We start from the raw sequence: 18,254 nt of genomic DNA on the forward strand, positions 1-18,254 counted from the left end.
AGGGTGAACAAGAATTGTAGAAGAGTGTGAGTTAGATGTCTGCCTTAAAACTAAATGCAATAAATTTACGAGTTACAGTTTAAGCTTAGCTACTTGAAATAAAACAACGCACATTAAACAGTGTTGGCTTTAAGCATTTTATTATAGCAAAGAACAACCACCCAGCACATACACAAAATTATTTGTAGGCAAATATTTATCAAGATGCTACTGGGTATATGGAATGGCGGTTTAGGAGCAATCCAACTTACGGCAAGCCACAACAAAGCTGTCAACAGAAAATTATACATATTTTTGATTACAGTACAGATTCACAATTATTTCACAGAAAGCATGCACACAAGCTTGGCCTTAATTTCACAGAAAGAAAACACTCATAACACTTTTCACTTAGCGTTGCACTGCTGCTTATGCACATTCAATAAGAGAAACAATCGTAAAATTGTGTATATGTACGCACGTATAGCAAAATAAAAATAAATTAACGAACCAATAAAAATATGTATTTAGCTTGGTCTTCCAAAGCATCTCTGGCGTTGCCACCTTTTGTGAGCAGAGTTGCACTAGCATAAAACATCCATTAAAATAAAATGATCTGGCAACACTATTTATCTTAATCCCATTTATTTCATCATATTAAACATAATATAACATGTATATTAATTCAATTATAATAAACTTGTACGTACCGGTCTTTTATGTTATGTAATAGTTGAAATAAATAACCACGTATGCCCAGTGCTGAAATTTATCATTATACTACCCACACAATTATTCCACATAGAAAACTTAATAGCTTTCCAATTTCTAATAGTCGTGCCATAATCATCGACGGTAATTTCACGAAAAAATCAGCCATTTTGACAATAAACCAACATGGTGGCAACTCCAAACGATAAATGCGTATTGAAAACGTATGCTATGAACAAACGTGCCACAGAACGAAACTAATTTGCTTGGCCTTAATGTACTAATCGAAACACCAAATAAATTTAGCTCCATTTGAATTTCTTCACTTCCGGAAAACGATAAGCCGCACAAATTTTAAGATTCGGCAATCAATGCCGTTGCTCGAATCACCGTCAGCAAGCTTTTACGTTGCTGCGGCTATTCAAAGCAACATCTTATTTAAACAAGCAAAAATACCACCACCGACGACGCTCTGACATTTTCCTTCAGGTGGCAACGCCCCATCGAAATCCGTTAACGATGGCTACAAATTTTCAGGGGTTTCAGCTTTGGTCCTAGCTAAGAACGTTAATGAAATGCAAAATACAAATACAACAAATCTAACAATATAGAATTACCTGCATCAACAGAGTACCTTTTGATTACAGCTCCAATAAGAGTTCCAGTGCTTAAGCTCCAAGATCTAGCAGTCCTGGGATACGCTCTTCGAAATCCAGGGAGGTTCAGCTGACATCGGATTTTACATGTATTTTTCACTCTACTTACCTTCGCGATAAATGCAAACGAATCACAAACGCGAGAGCAGCTACCTTAGCAAAATGACTTTGCCTCGGTCTGCTGCTCGACCGCAAACTCTTTTCGGAAAAATAGAGCGGCGACCTAGCAGAAGCTAATCTTATCTTAACTAAAATGGCTGATAAAACAGCTCTTAAATATGCATTGAATGTTGATGAAGCGCCGATAATATCGCAGCGTATGATTGAAGCAGATTTAAGGGCTCTTTTATAGCCATAAGGCCAAAGTCGAATTCTGAGCTGCACGCCGAATAATAAGCCAACACATGGACAATTTGAAAAACAGTTACAAAGGATTTTGCCAATTAAGTATGGAAAATCTGTGTGCAATTCACAAGTCCGACTGCCTGGGGATTATATACTTTTTCTATGCCTAATGATAGCCCATCGACAGTCGATGACTGGATTGGGCAAAAGTAAAAATGTCAACCAACCTTGAGCCTCTGTGTTGCCTTGATCCGCGCCGGTGTCGACAAACGAAGAGTCACTGTAGCTCTGCGACTGCTGCTTGACAACGGCCTTTGACGTGGTGGCTGCGATGCTGGTGCTCGTGTTACCACCAGTTTGATTGCCTGCATCTTCGTTCTCGGTGAAATAGCTGTCATCATAGCGCATGTCGCCGTAGGCATCATCCTCTACGTAGGGCGTATCGCCATCGCCCGCTACCTCGGCATGCTCTTCGCTATAGTCCGGCTCTGACTTTGTGGGCAATTCCATTGGGAGATCAATATATTCAGCTTCCTCTTGAGCGGCCGCCTGTTGCTGCTGTTGTTGTTGTTGCTGCTGCTGGCGCACCTGATGCACTTTCGTGTCTGCGGCCACCACAGTTGTCTGCACGGTTATCTGTTGGGTTCCCAGCTGCTGTGTGCTAGTTGTGGCATTCGCAGACGTATCCGTTGTCGATTCCAGTGGGTCAATTACGTTGGCGGCGGCGGTGCTGGTTGTGGTGGATGTCTTTGAGCGCTTTACAGCACCTGAGCCAATCAGACTGCCCCGTTGGGCCGCGCGTTTGTTTGTCGACACCAGCGTAGCTGTTGTTGTGGTGCCCGTCTGCAGCTGCTGCGTTTGTATGTGCTGCTGCTGCTGCTGTTGCTGGGGCTGTTGTACGATGGTGGCTTGTGGTGCGGCTGTTGTCTGGATGACGATTTGTGTGGTGGCCTTGTCATCGCCCAGAACATCGTCAACGGTCTCAATCTTGTACCGGGCAGAGGTACGAGGCTGTTGACGTTGTACACGCTGGGCGGGGATTTGTTGTTGTTGTTGTTGTACATGAGGTGCGGCTGGTGGGGGTGTGGGTTCCTGTGGGGGCTGCGGCGCAGGATCATTCTGGAAAATTCAACAATGTTTACATATGGCTGGCACACATGAGAAGAGAACAAGGGTTAACTGTGCGCCTAAATATTCTAACATTTGACATACATTTAATATACAATAGAGAAAACCATATGAACCAATCCAAATACTCATATAGCCACTACTTTTTGTAGGCTATTAAATTATAGTTTTAGTTGACTAGTTATATCAATATCTTTAAATAAATATAAATATACAGAATTTACCCTCATATGTATTGCAAATAGCAATACAAATTTAGAATGATATTTCTTATTGCATAGGTATAGCAAAAATTCACCAAAACGCGCGCACGCTTCTGCCACCTACTTGTTACATATTTCAAGACAAAAGCGCGATTATCTCTCTCTGTTAGGGTATAGCAAACAACCACCAAAACGCGCGCATATTGATACCATCTAAAGCTGGCAAAGAGAGCGAAACAAATACACAGTCAACAGTGGCATACTCATGCCATCTCTGTCGCGCGTGAACGCTCTGTATGTAGCGTGTTTCGTTTTATAACTGAGTACAGTCAAACCAGCTCTTATACAGACAATTCCTACTGTGTGTGTGTGTGTGCTTTGTATGTATTGCGCGCGCGAACAGCGCTTGATGTTCTCTTCTCGTATAATGCTAAGGTATATGGGTTTATACTCACATCTGTCAGCCCCTTTATTTGCAGCGACTCTGCTGTGCTTATGAAGGCTGGCAATGCGTCCTGTTTAACGTTCACTTCGCCGCAATACATAAACTGAATCAGATCCTTTAATGCCGAATGACTGACATTATTTAAGAAAACTGCAAATTTCGAGAAATATGTAAGAATTTGCTTGCATGGCAACTGCTTCCTAGTTGCTTTCTGTTTTTTCTGTTTTGTTTCGGTACTTACCGATGGCATGGGTATTCGATGGCATTTGCGTAAACATTTTGCGGAAAAAGGGCGAGCAGACGGACAGCACCAAACGATGCGCCTTCACGATTTGCCCCTCCGCAGCCAACGAAACATCCACCAGATCCCCACGACATAGCGATTCGTGGAATCCAGCAGACAGATTTGTGTTGAAATTGTTCCAGCACAAACTGAATTGCTCGTCGTCCGCCATCTTGGACGAGCGTAGAAATCAATAGAATTTTCTGTATCTGCTTTGTGTGTGTGCTGATGAAAAAAAATTCAAAGATGGGAAAATCAGTTTAAGTTAGATTTTTTGCAAGCAAGCTGGATGCGGTTAGATATTTGTTTACAAATGTCAAACCACATCAAAAATGCAGACGCATACAAAATTTAGAAGTGAAAAAAACTGGGAAATTTTTCACGCGTGCCGAGGCATCAATTTTTTAGTTATCACATTGATTATAATCAACGTAAAAATACGAAATTCAATAATTTACTATATGCAAAGGAGCATAACTTACCTATCTCAAATGTATTTTATTATAAAATACTTAGTTTAAGCACAAATTAAAAATAATTACTTTTACTGCGCGGATGACGCGCAGTTGCGTCCAACTTTTACAACGAGTACCACGAAATAAATGTATACTAGCTAGGGATGAACGACAGTTTTATACTGGGTAGGTATGCTGCAAGATAATCGATATATCGATGCGCAATACACGCGATAGTTTTCGCGTATACATCACTGCTTAGTGCTGGCAAAGGCAAAAAATAATTTAAAAATTCAAAGTAACTGACAAAAAATACAATATCTGTTAAATTTATATTATATATTATTTGAATAAATGAATAATAATATGTAATGTTCTATTCGTACTTTTATTTCGTTATGGTGTGGTTAAATTCAAATTATTTTTTCCTTGCACATTATAATATTATTTGAATAAATAAATAATAATATGTAGTTATAATATTTATATTTTATATAACTCATATTTTCAATTTTTTTTTTAAAACTTATTATTTTATTTATTTGTAGCTACAATACCTCATTTTTACCGTGACACTTTAAAACTCATTCTACCAAAGATTTGTTTATTGAGTCAAGTGTGCGAAATTCTGCACTTGAGCTCCACTTGAAATCAGATCAGTGATTCAAAAGCGCCAATTAACATGGAATATTATTTGTATGTATATTTTTGTGTAGAAAAATGACTTAAGGACTTTGCAGTAATAAATACACATACTTAAGTTCAAGCAGCGAAATTAAATCTGCATGAAGAGGCTGTGAACAAACAACAACAACAGTAAGAGAGGGAAGGGACAAGACAAACACGCGCACACACACACGCACGCGGCTCACTAGCATTTAGCTGCTTGGCCTGTGCTGCGCTGTGATTGGCTATAGATCCGCCATTTTCTTGAGGAGGCAACATAGATGCGTATGTGTGCATGCGAGTTTGTGTGGGTGTTTGGCCAGCGCCTGCAAAGATTCAATTTTCATTCAGTACGAAAAACGCGCTGACAAATTGAGGACACGCTCGAGTGCGCAGCGGAACGGCGCATCGTTGAAGTTTACACAGCCAAATAAGACGAATACGTTAGCACCCCAACCCCTGGCACCTAGGCATTATCGCTGCTGCCCTCCCCCTCTCTCTCGCATCGTCAAGTGTCGCTCGAGTCCGTTCGAGTCAAGTGCATTTTGGCAAATTGCTGTATTTATTTTAATTTAAAGTGCGACCCACTCGAGTGATTTAAATTGTGGCAAAGCCAAACAAACAGAGAAACCAAACCAAAAAAAAAAGGAAGAGTAAATAATACAAAAATTTAAAATCAAATTCAAAGAAATGTTGCAACATCATCAGCACCAGGCACAATCTACCGTCTACTATGACTACAATCAAACGCCCAGCCCCAGCAGCCTGACCAATGCGGATGCGCTAAACACAACCCCATTCTCGGTCAAGGATATACTGAATATGGTCAATCAAACGGAGGCATACGATGGCGCCTATGGCCATCTAGAGAGGTAAGAACATACAGTTCGCAGAATAGGAGAATCCTATGCTGGGCATGAGATTGTCTAACAATGTAACTGGAATATGATACAGCTTTAGAAAATATATTCAATCATAAAATATGATATTTTTCATAATTGGGTAAATATTAGTTCTAATTAGAAGTTGAAATATTACCTTTTATTTAATTGTTTGTTGTAGCTTTACTAGATGATGATTTCGAAAAAAAAATATAACATAATATATGTAAAATTATTTATACTATTTTATACAGAATTATAAAATATCTATAATGTTGTACTTTTAAAATGTTTCTGTAAAATCTCAAAGTTTCTTTGGTTTTGCTCTGATATAATATAGTATGTGAGACAATGGACTGTTTAGATGATCATGATAAGGCATATATTCAGTAGAAAAGCTATAATATAAGACATAATGGAAGACAGGTCTTATACTACAATAGTAGTATATAAGAAAAGAAGTATCTATAGCATAATAAGGTCTTGGTGCATCTACCTGTTGTCAGCGAACCTTTCTACAAATCTGCGTCTTGGACAAGCCAAATTTGGTCTTGTGTATTTTATATTATTTATTTTTAATAAGGCTGCCAAGGAAATTAATTTCTACCAATTTTCCACGAAACAATAATATTATGCTAACCTTTAGGCTGAGGAAACGATAAGCGAGCGAAGAGATAGATAGGAGAGAGAGCGAGCGAGAGAGTTATAGTATAAGAAATCCTATAAAAACATATGAGCAGCATGAATTGCAAATAGGACTAAAAGGACAAATCATTGTTATTTGTACAAGAGGCCAGAGACGGGAGACGAAAGGCGATAGACGGAAAACAAAGACAAAATGCAGCCGCAGCCGCAGCCAGGCAAAGTTTTAACAATAAGAAAAACAAAGTCAGAGTCAGAGAACGAGGCAGGCAGGCAAACGAAGCAAACGAGACAAACGAGGCAGGCGCCGCGCCGGACCTTGAGCTGCTGCCTGCGTCCTGGCCAACATGTGTGATTCGCATGTGCAGTAATTGTGATGAGGCATGAAATGATGTCACCAAGGGGCCGGATATGTAGAGCCAGCAGGACACGCGGCCGGAATGCAACATGTGCTAAGCAGGCCAATAGAACTCAGCATTCACTTTTCGTTTTTTCTTCCTTTCGTTGTCCTGCAGCGCCTCCGCGCTCTATGGCGCCGCTGAGTACCAACAGCAGCAGCAGCAGCAGCAGCAGCAGCAGCAGCAGCAACATCAACAGTTACAGCATCCACTCGAGCAGGCCAGCCAGGCGCAGCTCGCACAGCTTCAACTCCAGCAGCAGCACCAGCAGCAGCATCATCTGCAGTCACATCTTCTCGAGCCAGAGCAGGATCCGTTGGCAGCATCCGCGCTGTCGCCGCTGTTGCCGCCGCCGGCGTCGTCGCATGGACACCATCAGCTCTACGCCAGCTATCACCAGGACTATGGCATGCCCAGTCACATGCTGCAGCATGCCCACCCACATCCACATCCTCATCCACATACACATCCGCATCCGCATCCCCATCAGAGCTATCAGCCACCCTACAATGTGAGCGCCTCTCAGTTCTATGCCACGCCCACTGCAGGGGGCTACCAGAGCAACTACAACTACAATTACAATGCGTCGGATGTGTACGCCAGTCCCTCGGCAATTATTGCGCCCAACACGGCCATCAAAAGCGAGTATATACCCACGCCCTATGTCACGCCCTCGCCCACACTCGATCTGAACAGCTCGACGGAGGTGGAGTCTCTGGCCCCCACCCACAAGCTGGCCAATGGCAACGGCCTAGCACAGCGACTGCTCGACCCGCGGCACATGAACGCCACAACGGAGTGCGCAAAGAAAAGTGAGTACCCTGAAATACCCTGTAATTGAGTGAAATTGGGTAGATCAAATGTAGAAGCTGGTCAGATTGTTATCCTTTAAGGATCAGCGTCAGAAATCAAGTATTTTTAAATTTATCATAGCATTAGTCTATCATTCTATTCCAGATCTTGATTATTATTATTAATATTAGATAGATAAGCGCAATCAAAATAGAATTTTGTTTTATTCAAATTGTCAATAGCAGTCCGACTTCCGTCAAACGATCACTTTTATAATTTAGGGGATCCAAGCGATTAAGTACAGAACCAATGCACAGTAGGATCTGGATATAACGACACTCAGAGTACTGTAGTTATAGCCGAAAGACGCTTGTAGGGGGACTCGAATAGATGTTTCATCCATTCTTGATAAATTCATATTTCAATTTATAGATTGCTTTCGATAGTATATTTATTATCGTTATCTCTATAATTTCCTCTTCCTTAATGCCTAACACTCCTTTCAATTTTCCATTTTCAGAGGACAGCCAGGTGACATCCTCCCGCTCCGAGTTGCGCAAGAACAACAATAATAATAACAACATCAACAACAACAATAACAACAGCACCAGCAACAGCAATAACAACAACAACAATAGCACAAATGCCTCTGGGAAGCCCCGCATGAAACGCAAACCGCGTGTCCTCTTCTCCCAGGCGCAAGTCCTGGAGCTGGAGTGCCGCTTCCGCTTGAAGAAATACCTAACTGGAGCCGAGCGAGAGATAATCGCGCAGAAGCTGAATCTATCCGCGACACAGGTGAAAATCTGGTTCCAGAATCGACGCTACAAATCGAAACGCGGCGACATCGACGGCGAATGCTTCGCCAAGCAGCTGAAGCTCAAGCCAGAGTCCTCACAGTCGCAGACGCAGTCGCAGTCGACGTCGCTGCCACTGCCGCCGCCACCGCTGGCCAGCCACATGATGTGGCCACCTACCGGCCAGCAGCTGCAGCTGCAATAGCAGCCCTATCAATAGAGAAAATTCTAACTTATTGCAACCTATGCAGATCTTACGTTTTAGCCAATGGAAATGCCTCATAACTCTAGTACCTTCTTGTATATATATAAACATACTACTGGACAATAAATAAAGTTTAAGAACGAAACGGAATATGAGGACGATTTTTGGGCCTGAAGAACATTTTCCATAAGGGAAAACCTGGTGTTGAACTAACAGTATATTAATATAGGCATCTATACTGTCTGATAAACCTCTCTGACATTCCTGTTCAGCTGCCGCTCTTTGTGATTCTCAATATGAGTATTATCTTTTACCATACTCAAGATTCGAAAGGATCTTTCTGCTCTACATCTACATCATAAGTTTGTTCCTTAGCAAGACGCTCTCTGTGCTTTGCATTTGGATTAAAAGGAATACTCTCTCTGTCTTTCTCTCTCTCTCTCTCTCTCCCTCTCTCTCTCTCTCTCTCTCTCTCTCTCTCTCTCTCTCTCTGTCTCTCAGTGATTCTCATTCAGCAGCTTTTCACTTTGATCTCAATGAGGATCAATTACAGAGCATCAGCTGCTGTTGGGTTGCCTTTGAGTTTCATTTAATAATTGCCTGAACAAAGTGCTCGCCCATGCCAGTTCCACGATTCCTCGATATATACATATACGTCTATATACATATATAGTTGGATGTGTGCTGGAGGCGAGCAGGCGAGTAACCGAGTAGCTGCCACCGATCCATTAGGCACCGCATCTGCGTATAATTGTTGTCGATCGCCGCATAAATCAATTTTATCAAAACGCAACGATCAGTTTTATGAATAAATGAGGAAAAACGCCAAAAACAATTTCCGTTTTTATTTTTCGAGAAACCAACACGAAAACCACAATGAAATGTTTTCCTTTTGCAAAAGGGTTGAGCGAGCGGAGAGAGGGGCTAGGGTACGGGAAGAGTAGGCAAAGGGAGAGGATTGGGGCGCTGCATCGCAGACATTACAAAGGTTGCTTTTATGAAACGTTTAAGTGGCAGCCAATGCAACTGTAAAATGTTTTACAACAGACACAGCCACAGCCACAGGCAGAGCCACAGCCACAGATACAGATACAATTGCAGTGGCAGCTACAGATACAGATACAGCTAAACAGAGACACAGATACACAGATACATTGGCAGACATTTATGACAGGGCGGGCTAATATTTCATGGCGTGTGTGCTTGGGGCAAAGTTGCCGCTGCCACTCGGTGGTGCAGTGGTTGCTGTGGTGCTGTGGTGCTGGAGTGCCACATATCAATTACTCCACAAACACATGCCACACAGGCCAAAGGGCTGGGGCAGGGGCAGGGGCCGGGGGCAACGGAACAACGGGGCAACGAAGCAAGTGCAGCTGATCACACTTTTTGTTTCCTCTTTTTTGTTTTCTTTGCTGCTGTGAAGCATTTTTGACAGGCTGAACTTTTGGGGCGGCTTTGGGGCGCTGTCCCGGGTCAAATGTCAATCAGAGAGCATCAGTCGTGGATTTAGATAAAATTATGACAGGCTGCCAGCACATATAGGGCCAATCATAGGGCAAACTCCGAGAGATCGCCCTCTGGTAATATAAACTCTATCACTTTGATAACTTTTGAAAGGTATACAGCATGGAAATGAAAGTGATCTAAGTAGATTTAATGATAAATTCTTAAATATCAATCACAATGAGATATTATTATACTAATTTTTTCAGCTCTCTCGATGTTTTTTCTTTCAGATTTGGTTTGTTCATTTTCTTCTATATTCAGACTCTTCGTTGTTCACATGTTTCTATATTCAGATACTTATTCAAGTATTCCATGTCTCCATCATTAATTATTATTCTCATCGTTCATTCTTAAATGCTTTCAAGGAGATCAATAACTCTCGCGGGGGCGTGGTCAGCACAGTGGCAAACAAAACGCCCCCAAAGGACATGTTGCGCCCTGCTTGGGCTGAACCGAGGCATGTCAAGTACCTCTAAATGTTGCCTAATGGACCACACTGACCAGAGCAAGAACAAGAGCAAGAAGAACGGATCGAAGCTGGAAATAACGCTGTGTACATTAAGGTTTCGTCTTACAATATCTGCGACGTCTTCGTCTTCGCCGACTTCGTCGTCGTCGTCTGGAGTCTAGACCGTGGCTCAAGTGGAAAATTTGTCATTTACCCATATATCACATGGAATCTGTGAGATAAGCGATGGATGCGTTGTGGTTGGGCTTGTAGCGCCGTTTAATTCATGTTGCGTCAAAGGATCAAAGGCGCCACAAGCCGCAGACGCAAGCCGCAGCTACCCTCTCTCTCTTTCACTCTCTCTATCTCTTCCTCTCTCTGTTCCTCTCTCTTTGGCTGCTTTCACCGCTTTCATTTGCATTTCCTCAATTAAAACTGTGCCGCGAGAAGCCGCCAAAGTGAGCGTTAGGTAAGCAAATTAAGATTTATTAACAACAATGGCATTCGAATTGCGTAATTTTCCAATTGATTTTCCTTTGGCTTTTCCTTTGCGCCTTTCGGCTGTCAGTGGGCGCCTCGTCTTTAATCTTTGCTCTGTCAAGTGGATTCATCCCAAACAACAAATATCCCAAAGAGTTTGACATTATATCAAAAAGAAAAGAAAAACAGAAGAAGAGGAAGCTGAATTTATTCATTGAGTTGTTCATTTCCATTTGATGTGGACATAAAAACCGCGAGCTCATTTTACATTTTCCACTCTATAGAGTCTCTACTATGTATATATGTATACCACGTATACATATATATCGGGTTAAATGTTTCTGTTTTATTTCCATCAATTCTGCTGCGCGGCGTTTCAAGTGGAAAATTGTGACAATTATATTCAAATTAATTGAGTAATTGTATACGAAAAGTGAAGATCGTGTCGTTTAAAAGCATTTGATTTACGGCCTGTGGAAAATACCACTCGAGTGACTCAAATCCCGGCTTCAATTTGAATTTGATTTCGATTGTCGTCTTTTCGTTTCGTCGAACAACGTCTGCTTGAAATGGAATTTGATTTCCTTCCGCCTTCAATATCCTATTGCACTTCAAGCACCTGTAAACAGAGTCTAATGGGTAGATGAAATACACACCTATACCTATAAATATTATATATACAGAGGGAAGTATGGATCTATCACTATCGATATAGATGTATAGCAATAGATTAATTACTTTAATTTAACTTCTTATTTACTATTAGGAAATATGTAAACAATATCAGTTTATATATTGAAATCGCTGGAATCGTTTCACTATATCATATCGTATTCCAAATCATTAGTTTTATATTAAGTAAAGCACACATATATGTTCGCCTTGTGTTGATCATCTGTCGGGACGCAAGCAAGTATTTCTCATTGGTGCACAGCAAATTGTAGAAGTTTCAGCTCCTCTACAAGTCCATCTATAAATTCAATATTGAATTCTTACCACTTTTTCATTCACTGCTTCGTTCATTCAGTCGGTCATTCTTCACTCTATTCTATAATTTTCTATTTTATATATTATTGTTTATATATTGGTTTGATTATTAAGACGTAGCTCTAATCGAATAGTCGATTCAAATCATTTTTTTGTTTGAATTGTAACGGAATAAATGCTGAATACTGCTTGTTCGCCAAGCATCACGTAAGCAGTGCAACACAAAAGTGCACAAGCAGTCAAAGTGTGGATGCTAAAAAGCAGTGCAAGCTGAATGCAAGCAGAGCATAACCGCCTATGTGGATTGTGCGCATAAATTGAAACTTCGGAAATATGAAAAATTATTTTCAACAATTAAAGCGTATTCATTTATAGTTTTCTCTTATCCGCCAAAGCTGTCTCTCCTCGAGTAATGCAATTAAACAAGGAAATGATGAATCCATAGCTCACTCAGAGATGTTAGCTTTGTGTCCTCAAAGCAAACACACGGAGGAACACTTGCCGAAAATCAATCAAACGACGAGCGAACGCAATATGGCTCAAATTTCATAATATTGGCTTAAAGAACGCTTTAAATATTACTTACAAAATACTCTCAATGTTAATGCACAAGTAAAGCAATGCTGAGCAAACAATTGAAGTGCTTTTTGATAAACCATTAAAGCGAATCGAATACCAACAAAATCGACAACAGAGCTGACAGCGAGGAAGACGAGCCAATGTCTCCTGCCGAGTGGTGGTGGTGGGTGCACGAAATCAAACAAACTCCGTCAAGTTAATTGAAAATCTCTATTCATCATTCGATTCAGTTCTTTGTAATCTAATACCTGTTTGGTGTGTCAATAAACTATTTGCAGATAATCGCATCAGCAGTGCCAACAAAAAAATGAGCTCTGCCATTCAGTGAATGTGCTGGGACAAAGGCGAACGCGTGGCAAGCATCATTATACTAATTACTCGAGTATTATTGAAATGCATTCAATTGAAATCATTATAACGAGCATTCCCCGCACTCAACCCTCAACCCACCAACTATCCAACCCGCAAGCCTCAACCCCTACTGCAACACTTTGAGCGCACTTGAAAATTGGTTACTTACTTACTCAATTCTGACCGCAACGACAACAACAGCAACAATAATCGCAGCAGCAGGACATGTGAGCGTGCTCTAATGGGGTAAACACGACTAGAAGATACCAAAGAAAATTCGTGCTTAGAGTATTGCTGAACCCAGAGGACAGTTAATTTATATTTGCTATGATTATAGATTTATAAACTTAAGTCCTGTTATTATATAAAATTAATTTTAATAATTCTGAAGATTTGTTGCTTGATCTTCTTTATATTTCCCTATTTAGACACTTTAAATGCTCCTCTGTTACATACCTTTGCACTTTATACCCTGTTCATCACATTTTCGAGGGGTTCAGGCTCGAGCCACACGTTGCTTTTGCTTCCTTTTGTTGCGACCGCCGTCGCTGACTTTGACTTCGGCTGCCCGAGGCGACGGCAACAGCAACGGCAGCAACGGCAGCAACGGCAGCAACAGCAGCGACAGCAGCCCATTGGCATTAAGAGTCATTGAATTGGCAATAAAAAGATTATAGCCCGAAGGTGTGAAGTGTAGCAGAGAATAAGCGCAAGCATCCCCCACCCGTAGCGCAAGAGAGAGCATCTGTTCCGCTCTGACATCCATTCACTCGCTCCTCGCACTCGCGCTCTCTCTCTCTCTCTTCGGGAGCATCTCACTCAAGCTGGCGAGCTTGCTTTGTATGCGCGCAGCCATTTTGCCGCTCGGACCAATCGGAAACCATTGTGAATTTGTGACGGCGGCAATTGGCCAATGGCAGACGTCCTCTTTGAAAATGTGCTCAAACGGTACTTTGAAATGAGATTTTAGTGAGCACAGCCACATAACTGTTGCCGCTTTTTAAGGTACTATAAGAAGAGCCTGAAAAATGTGAAATAAGTGTCTAAGACATGTTGAGTATTTATAGAGATTTGGCTAGACTTTAGAGAGTTGCTTTTGGAGAGTTGATATTGGTTTATTATTTTAATCATTGAAATGAAAAGAAGGCATAAATTGAGTAGATAAGACATCAAATTTGACAAATTATCAAGGGAACACATTTTTCTAAATCAGGCATAAGATTTTATCAAAAAGTCTTATCTTGAATGGACAGAATTCTGGGTACCTGGTAATATTTTAATTACAATAAAATTTTATTATATTGTTGATACTATAGAATATAAAATGATTTATAAACCGCATTTAAAATGCTATGGTTAAAACTAAATAAATACAACTTTAAGAAAATGTAAACATGTGAAAATACTTGGAATTGATGAGGCACCATTAAATTTACTTCAAGTCAGTGCAGTGTGTTTTTTTCCCTTTCAAGACATTTCTGCATAATTCTCTGAAATCTAAACAAATCAAACGTGAAAAGAAAACTGCGTCTCAGAGCCAGCTCGAACTGTACCTAGTTGAAGCCTGAATCAATTACACAATAGTTAACACATTTATAAACAATAAACAGGATGCAGGCACTACCAAAAATAACGCAAAGATTTCCAGTCTCATTTGTTTACAATTCACTTGAGAGCAAACTCAAATGTGAGGCCCAACGGCCGGCCAATGGGCGAGCCGAGCGGCAACTAGCTCAAAGTCTTAATATAGAACAGAATCCACCACCAAGAAGAGCAATAACGGCAGCAGCAGCAGTCGCCGCACTTGAGTGTGCCATATGGAGCAGCATGTGAGTGATTCTCTCTCTGGGATGATCCATTCAGGCTGCAGTTATTTAAAGAGCGCTCGCGGCGCGGCAGTCGAGCGCATTTGTGACGCAGCCGTCGAGACGAGCAGACGAAAAAGAAGTGATTAATATTACATAAAGAGCAGATAGATATATATCTGATATATATACAACATATATAGAGTTGGTGTGTTAAGTGAATCATGTTGAATATGGAAAGTGCGAGTGCCGGCGCCTCATTAGCGGGCTTGAGCAAGACTCTGACTACGCCCTTCTCGATCAACGACATTTTGACGCGCAGTCAGCCCGCGCGTCGCATATCCGATCCGGAGCCCGAGTTGGAGCTGCAAGTGAGCAATAAGTCGTGCTGTCGCGATCTCAATCTCTACAAGCTGGCCCAGGAGCAGGCTGCCAGTGCCCAGCCGTCGAGCTACTTGCAGTTCTATGCCCTGGATAACAACAACCCGACCAGCTCCTCCTCCGGCAGCCCCACTGCCAACTCGACCGCCTCTGCCTCATTGCAACGCAAATTGAGCTACTTTGGCGCCGCTCTGTCCGCCGCGGCGGCACCCCTTGACATGAGACGCTGCACGAGCAACGATTCCGGTGAGTTTTAGCCTTTCCTTTGTTAGCTAATGGACTCTATTATCGCCTCACTAATGGCCTCCATGGAGCTTTGTTTGCAATTTCCCTCCTAATTGAAGTCCTTTGTGTTAACTTTTTGCAAATTTGTGGCTTTCCTTGCAGACTGCGACTCGCCGCCGCCGCTGAGCAGTTCGCCTGCCTCCTGCGGCGCAGGCGGCTATGGACGTGGCGGCTCGCCGCTCTCCCACGATGATAGCCTGAGCGGCGCTGCACTCAGCCGCAAGAAGCGCTCGCGTGCTGCCTTCAGCCACGCCCAGGTCTTTGAGCTGGAGCGTCGCTTTGCCCAGCAGCGCTATCTATCTGGGCCGGAGCGTAGTGAGATGGCCAAGACGCTGAGGCTCACCGAGACACAGGTGAAGATCTGGTTCCAGAACCGCCGCTACAAGACGAAGCGCAAGCAAATCCAGCAGCATGAGGCAGCGCTGCTTAGCGCCACCAAACGTGTGCCCGTCCAGGTGCTGGTGCGCGAGGATGGCAGCACGGCCTACATGAGCCCTGGAGCAGCAGCAGCAGCAGCAGCGGCTGCCTCTGCCTACCCACATGGCCTGGATCCGGCTTTGCTCAACATCTACCGGCATCAGCTGCAACTGGCCTATGGCGGCTTGCCCTTGCCCCAGGTGCATTTTCCGTATTTCTATCCGCATCCAAAGGTGCCGCAGCCCATCCCGCCGCCAAGCAGCCAGCCGAGCGCGCTCTCCACCAGCTATATCAACGGCTCGTCGGCATCCTCCTCACCGGCTCGCAATCCCAGTCCCGGACAGACGGCGCAGGCGCTGTGCGTGGAAAGCGGCGCCGACAGCAATCACTCGGCCACCGAAGACTGCGAGGAGAATGTGGAAATCGATTGAGAGTATTGAGTATTTCTTTAATTTTGCTCTTTGTGATAGCAATCGATGTGGGTTCTCAGTGGGAGAGACTGAGAGAGGAGAGTGGGTGGGAGAGAGGGAGGGATAAAGATAAAGATTCCCTATCGAGAGAGAGTGTTAGAGCGATTCTCTAGCTGATAGCTTTAGTAGCTTTAAGTTGTAGTAGTATGTAAATATATGTTAAAATCTTTATGCAAATAAATATGAAAATAATCAAACAGAATTGAAAACAGTTTTTCCTTAGAAGTCAAATTTTCTCGAGTGCTCGAGGGTGACAAAAAATATGAAAATGTGACAAAAAAGAGAAACAGTATCAAATTATATAAAGAAAATAATATATAATAAAATAAATACATACGACACATACGAGACACGTCGTAATCGCAAGTTTTTTAAACGTACTTCGTAAAACGAGTTGTTTGTTCATCTCAATTAAAAAATTTTCGACAGCGAACGCATTATGAACACATTTTCACGAATGAAGTATAAAGTTCTGTTAATATATTTTTTATAATCATTCACGAAAGTGAATCAGTATATTGGTTTTGTGCAATGTCCGTCTTGCTGTCCGTCTCTCCGTCCGTCCGTCTGTCCGTCTGTCCGCATGAACGCAATTTGTTTCGGCGCTATTGAAGCTAAAGACTTGAAATTTGGAACACATACTCGTGTATATCTCCGATTTATAAAGTGTTGAAATTTTCCCGATCCGCGCACTAGGGGCGTGGCAAATCGGAAAATGCATTTACCGATATACCAGAAATCATGTTAGTTAAAGAGCTAGAAAGCTTAATTCAAGATCACGAGCTATGGCGGATCGGATCAAACTGTATCTCCTAAAGTTGTAAGCCTAGAATGCTGAAATTTGCACGTCAGCTAATGTTATGATTCTATAAAGTCTAAAGACAAAATATACGTCTACGCCCATTAGGGGTGTGGCGAATCGGGACTGAAGATATAGTGATTTTTTATATTCTGCTATATTTTGGACACTATTGATTCCAGACACCTCAAATTTATATATGATATAATATATCCGCCCACAGGGGGCGTGGCAAACCGCAAAAGTTTATATTTCCTAAAGTATAATAGCTAGAAGCTTAAAATTTAGATAGCTGAGTTACTGGTAGCCTCTTTAGAGGCGTGGCATATCGAAAAATACCCTGTAATTTTCACATTTTTTTGAGGGTAAGCATTTAAACTTTGCAGTTAGGGTACCGTCATCTCGTTTTAAGAACTGACCAAAAATGAGGTGTCTACGCCCAGTAGGGGCGTGACAAATCTGAAAAACCTGTATATTCTACAGTATTAGAGCGAAACTTAACTACTAAATTGTTGATGGGATGTGAATGAGTATTCCGCAGTCGGTAACGTCCGACTGCAACGTTCTTACTTGTTTGTTATTAAAATAAAGCAGATTAACCTTATTGATTCCATTTTAAGAATACTATATATATATTATGGCTCTGCGAAAGAATTATAGATAGATAGAATTTGAGTGATAGAGAGCCATGAAGCGTATACACTGAATGAAATCAATATGACCCAGATATTTTCGAGATACTAAGGTATAGAATATTAAATGGGATTTCTAATATATCCACAAAACGATTAATGGTAATGCAAAGTTCTGCTTTGATCATCTAAGCCATTTAGCATTACATTTCTGATAGCATAACATTTCTAGCAAAAGAAAGTCTTGATGCAAAACTAACCTCATTTTGAAATTGAGCTACGTTTGGCTTTTCAAACTCTACTTCAGAAATGACAGGCAGATCAAGCGGGAAGTGCCTCAAGATCCGTTCCACTGAAGTGTTCCACGCGTGTGGGCCGAAAGAATTGCAAAAAAGAGCCAGAAGAAGAGGAAGAACATCAATGATGATGATGATGATGATGATGATGACGATGATGACGACGTCGGCGCTGGGCACTCAGTGTCGGCATAGAAGTGCTTCAATGTGTCAGCCTCAGACGGGCGCACAG

The 18,254-nt window shown here is 42.0% G+C and overlaps 3 protein-coding genes and 1 long non-coding RNA gene across 31 annotated transcripts in view; 3 read left to right on the top strand and 1 right to left on the bottom strand.

Moving 5' to 3' along the window:
* Positions 1-4,390, bottom strand: part of LOC108615571 (modifier of mdg4-like) — a 29,879-nt gene extending 25,489 nt beyond the window's left edge. For all 28 annotated transcript variants that reach the window (XR_016271493.1, XR_016271486.1, XR_016271525.1 and 25 more), the window contains exons 1-4: positions 4,233-4,390; positions 3,709-3,975; positions 3,478-3,617; positions 1,919-2,810 (exon numbers count right to left, since the gene is read on the bottom strand). Coding sequence is in view for 25 of the 28 variants with exons in the window: in XM_018010305.2 (XP_017865794.1) it covers positions 1,919-2,810; positions 3,478-3,617; positions 3,709-3,922 (1,246 nt within the window). In the remaining 3 variants the exon portion in view is untranslated. The remainder of the gene's footprint in view (positions 1-1,918; positions 2,811-3,477; positions 3,618-3,708; positions 3,976-4,232) is intronic.
* tin (tinman) lies at positions 4,268-8,730 on the top strand. Its single transcript, XM_018010563.2, has 5 exons — positions 4,268-4,391; positions 4,754-4,901; positions 4,967-5,743; positions 6,910-7,604; positions 8,105-8,730. Exons 3-5 carry the CDS (start codon positions 5,562-5,564, stop codon positions 8,584-8,586), a joined length of 1,359 nt encoding a protein of 452 aa, XP_017866052.1. The 5' UTR covers positions 4,268-4,391; positions 4,754-4,901; positions 4,967-5,561; the 3' UTR covers positions 8,587-8,730.
* Positions 8,731-10,333: 1,603 nt separating this feature from the next.
* Positions 10,334-13,194, top strand: LOC149270161 (uncharacterized). The gene is made up of 3 exons (XR_016270339.1): positions 10,334-11,009; positions 11,109-12,781; positions 12,865-13,194. It is a non-coding gene; the product is annotated as an uncharacterized LOC149270161 (long non-coding RNA).
* A 1,637-nt stretch (positions 13,195-14,831) lies between these two features.
* Positions 14,832-16,487, top strand: bap (NK3 homeobox bagpipe). Its single transcript, XM_018001297.2, has 2 exons — positions 14,832-15,369; positions 15,511-16,487. The coding sequence occupies exons 1-2, from the start codon at positions 14,967-14,969 to the stop codon at positions 16,254-16,256; spliced, it is 1,149 nt and encodes a 382-aa protein (XP_017856786.1). The 5' UTR covers positions 14,832-14,966; the 3' UTR covers positions 16,257-16,487.
* Positions 16,488-18,254: the final 1,767 nt, after the last annotated feature.

Source organism: Drosophila arizonae, chromosome 2 (assembly GCF_054131065.1).
Source record: "Drosophila arizonae isolate 15081-1271.41 chromosome 2, UAZ_ARI_1.0, whole genome shotgun sequence".
Taxonomy (NCBI): Eukaryota; Metazoa; Arthropoda; class Insecta; order Diptera; family Drosophilidae; genus Drosophila; species Drosophila arizonae.

Bases quoted from the DNA above. Each gene is read 5' to 3' on its own strand.
- bap (XM_018001297.2), top strand. From the start codon at position 14,967: ATGTTGAATATGGAAAGTGCGAGTGCCGGCGCCTCATTAGCGGGCTTG. The intron at 15,370-15,510 runs GTGAGTTTTAGC...CTTTCCTTGCAG, and splicing joins CTGCACGAGCAACGATTCCG to ACTGCGACTCGCCGCCGCCG.
- tin (XM_018010563.2), top strand. From the start codon at position 5,562: ATGTTGCAACATCATCAGCACCAGGCACAATCTACCGTCTACTATGAC. The intron at 5,744-6,909 runs GTAAGAACATAC...GTTGTCCTGCAG, and splicing joins GCCTATGGCCATCTAGAGAG to CGCCTCCGCGCTCTATGGCG. The intron at 7,605-8,104 runs GTGAGTACCCTG...TTCCATTTTCAG, and splicing joins AACGGAGTGCGCAAAGAAAA to AGGACAGCCAGGTGACATCC.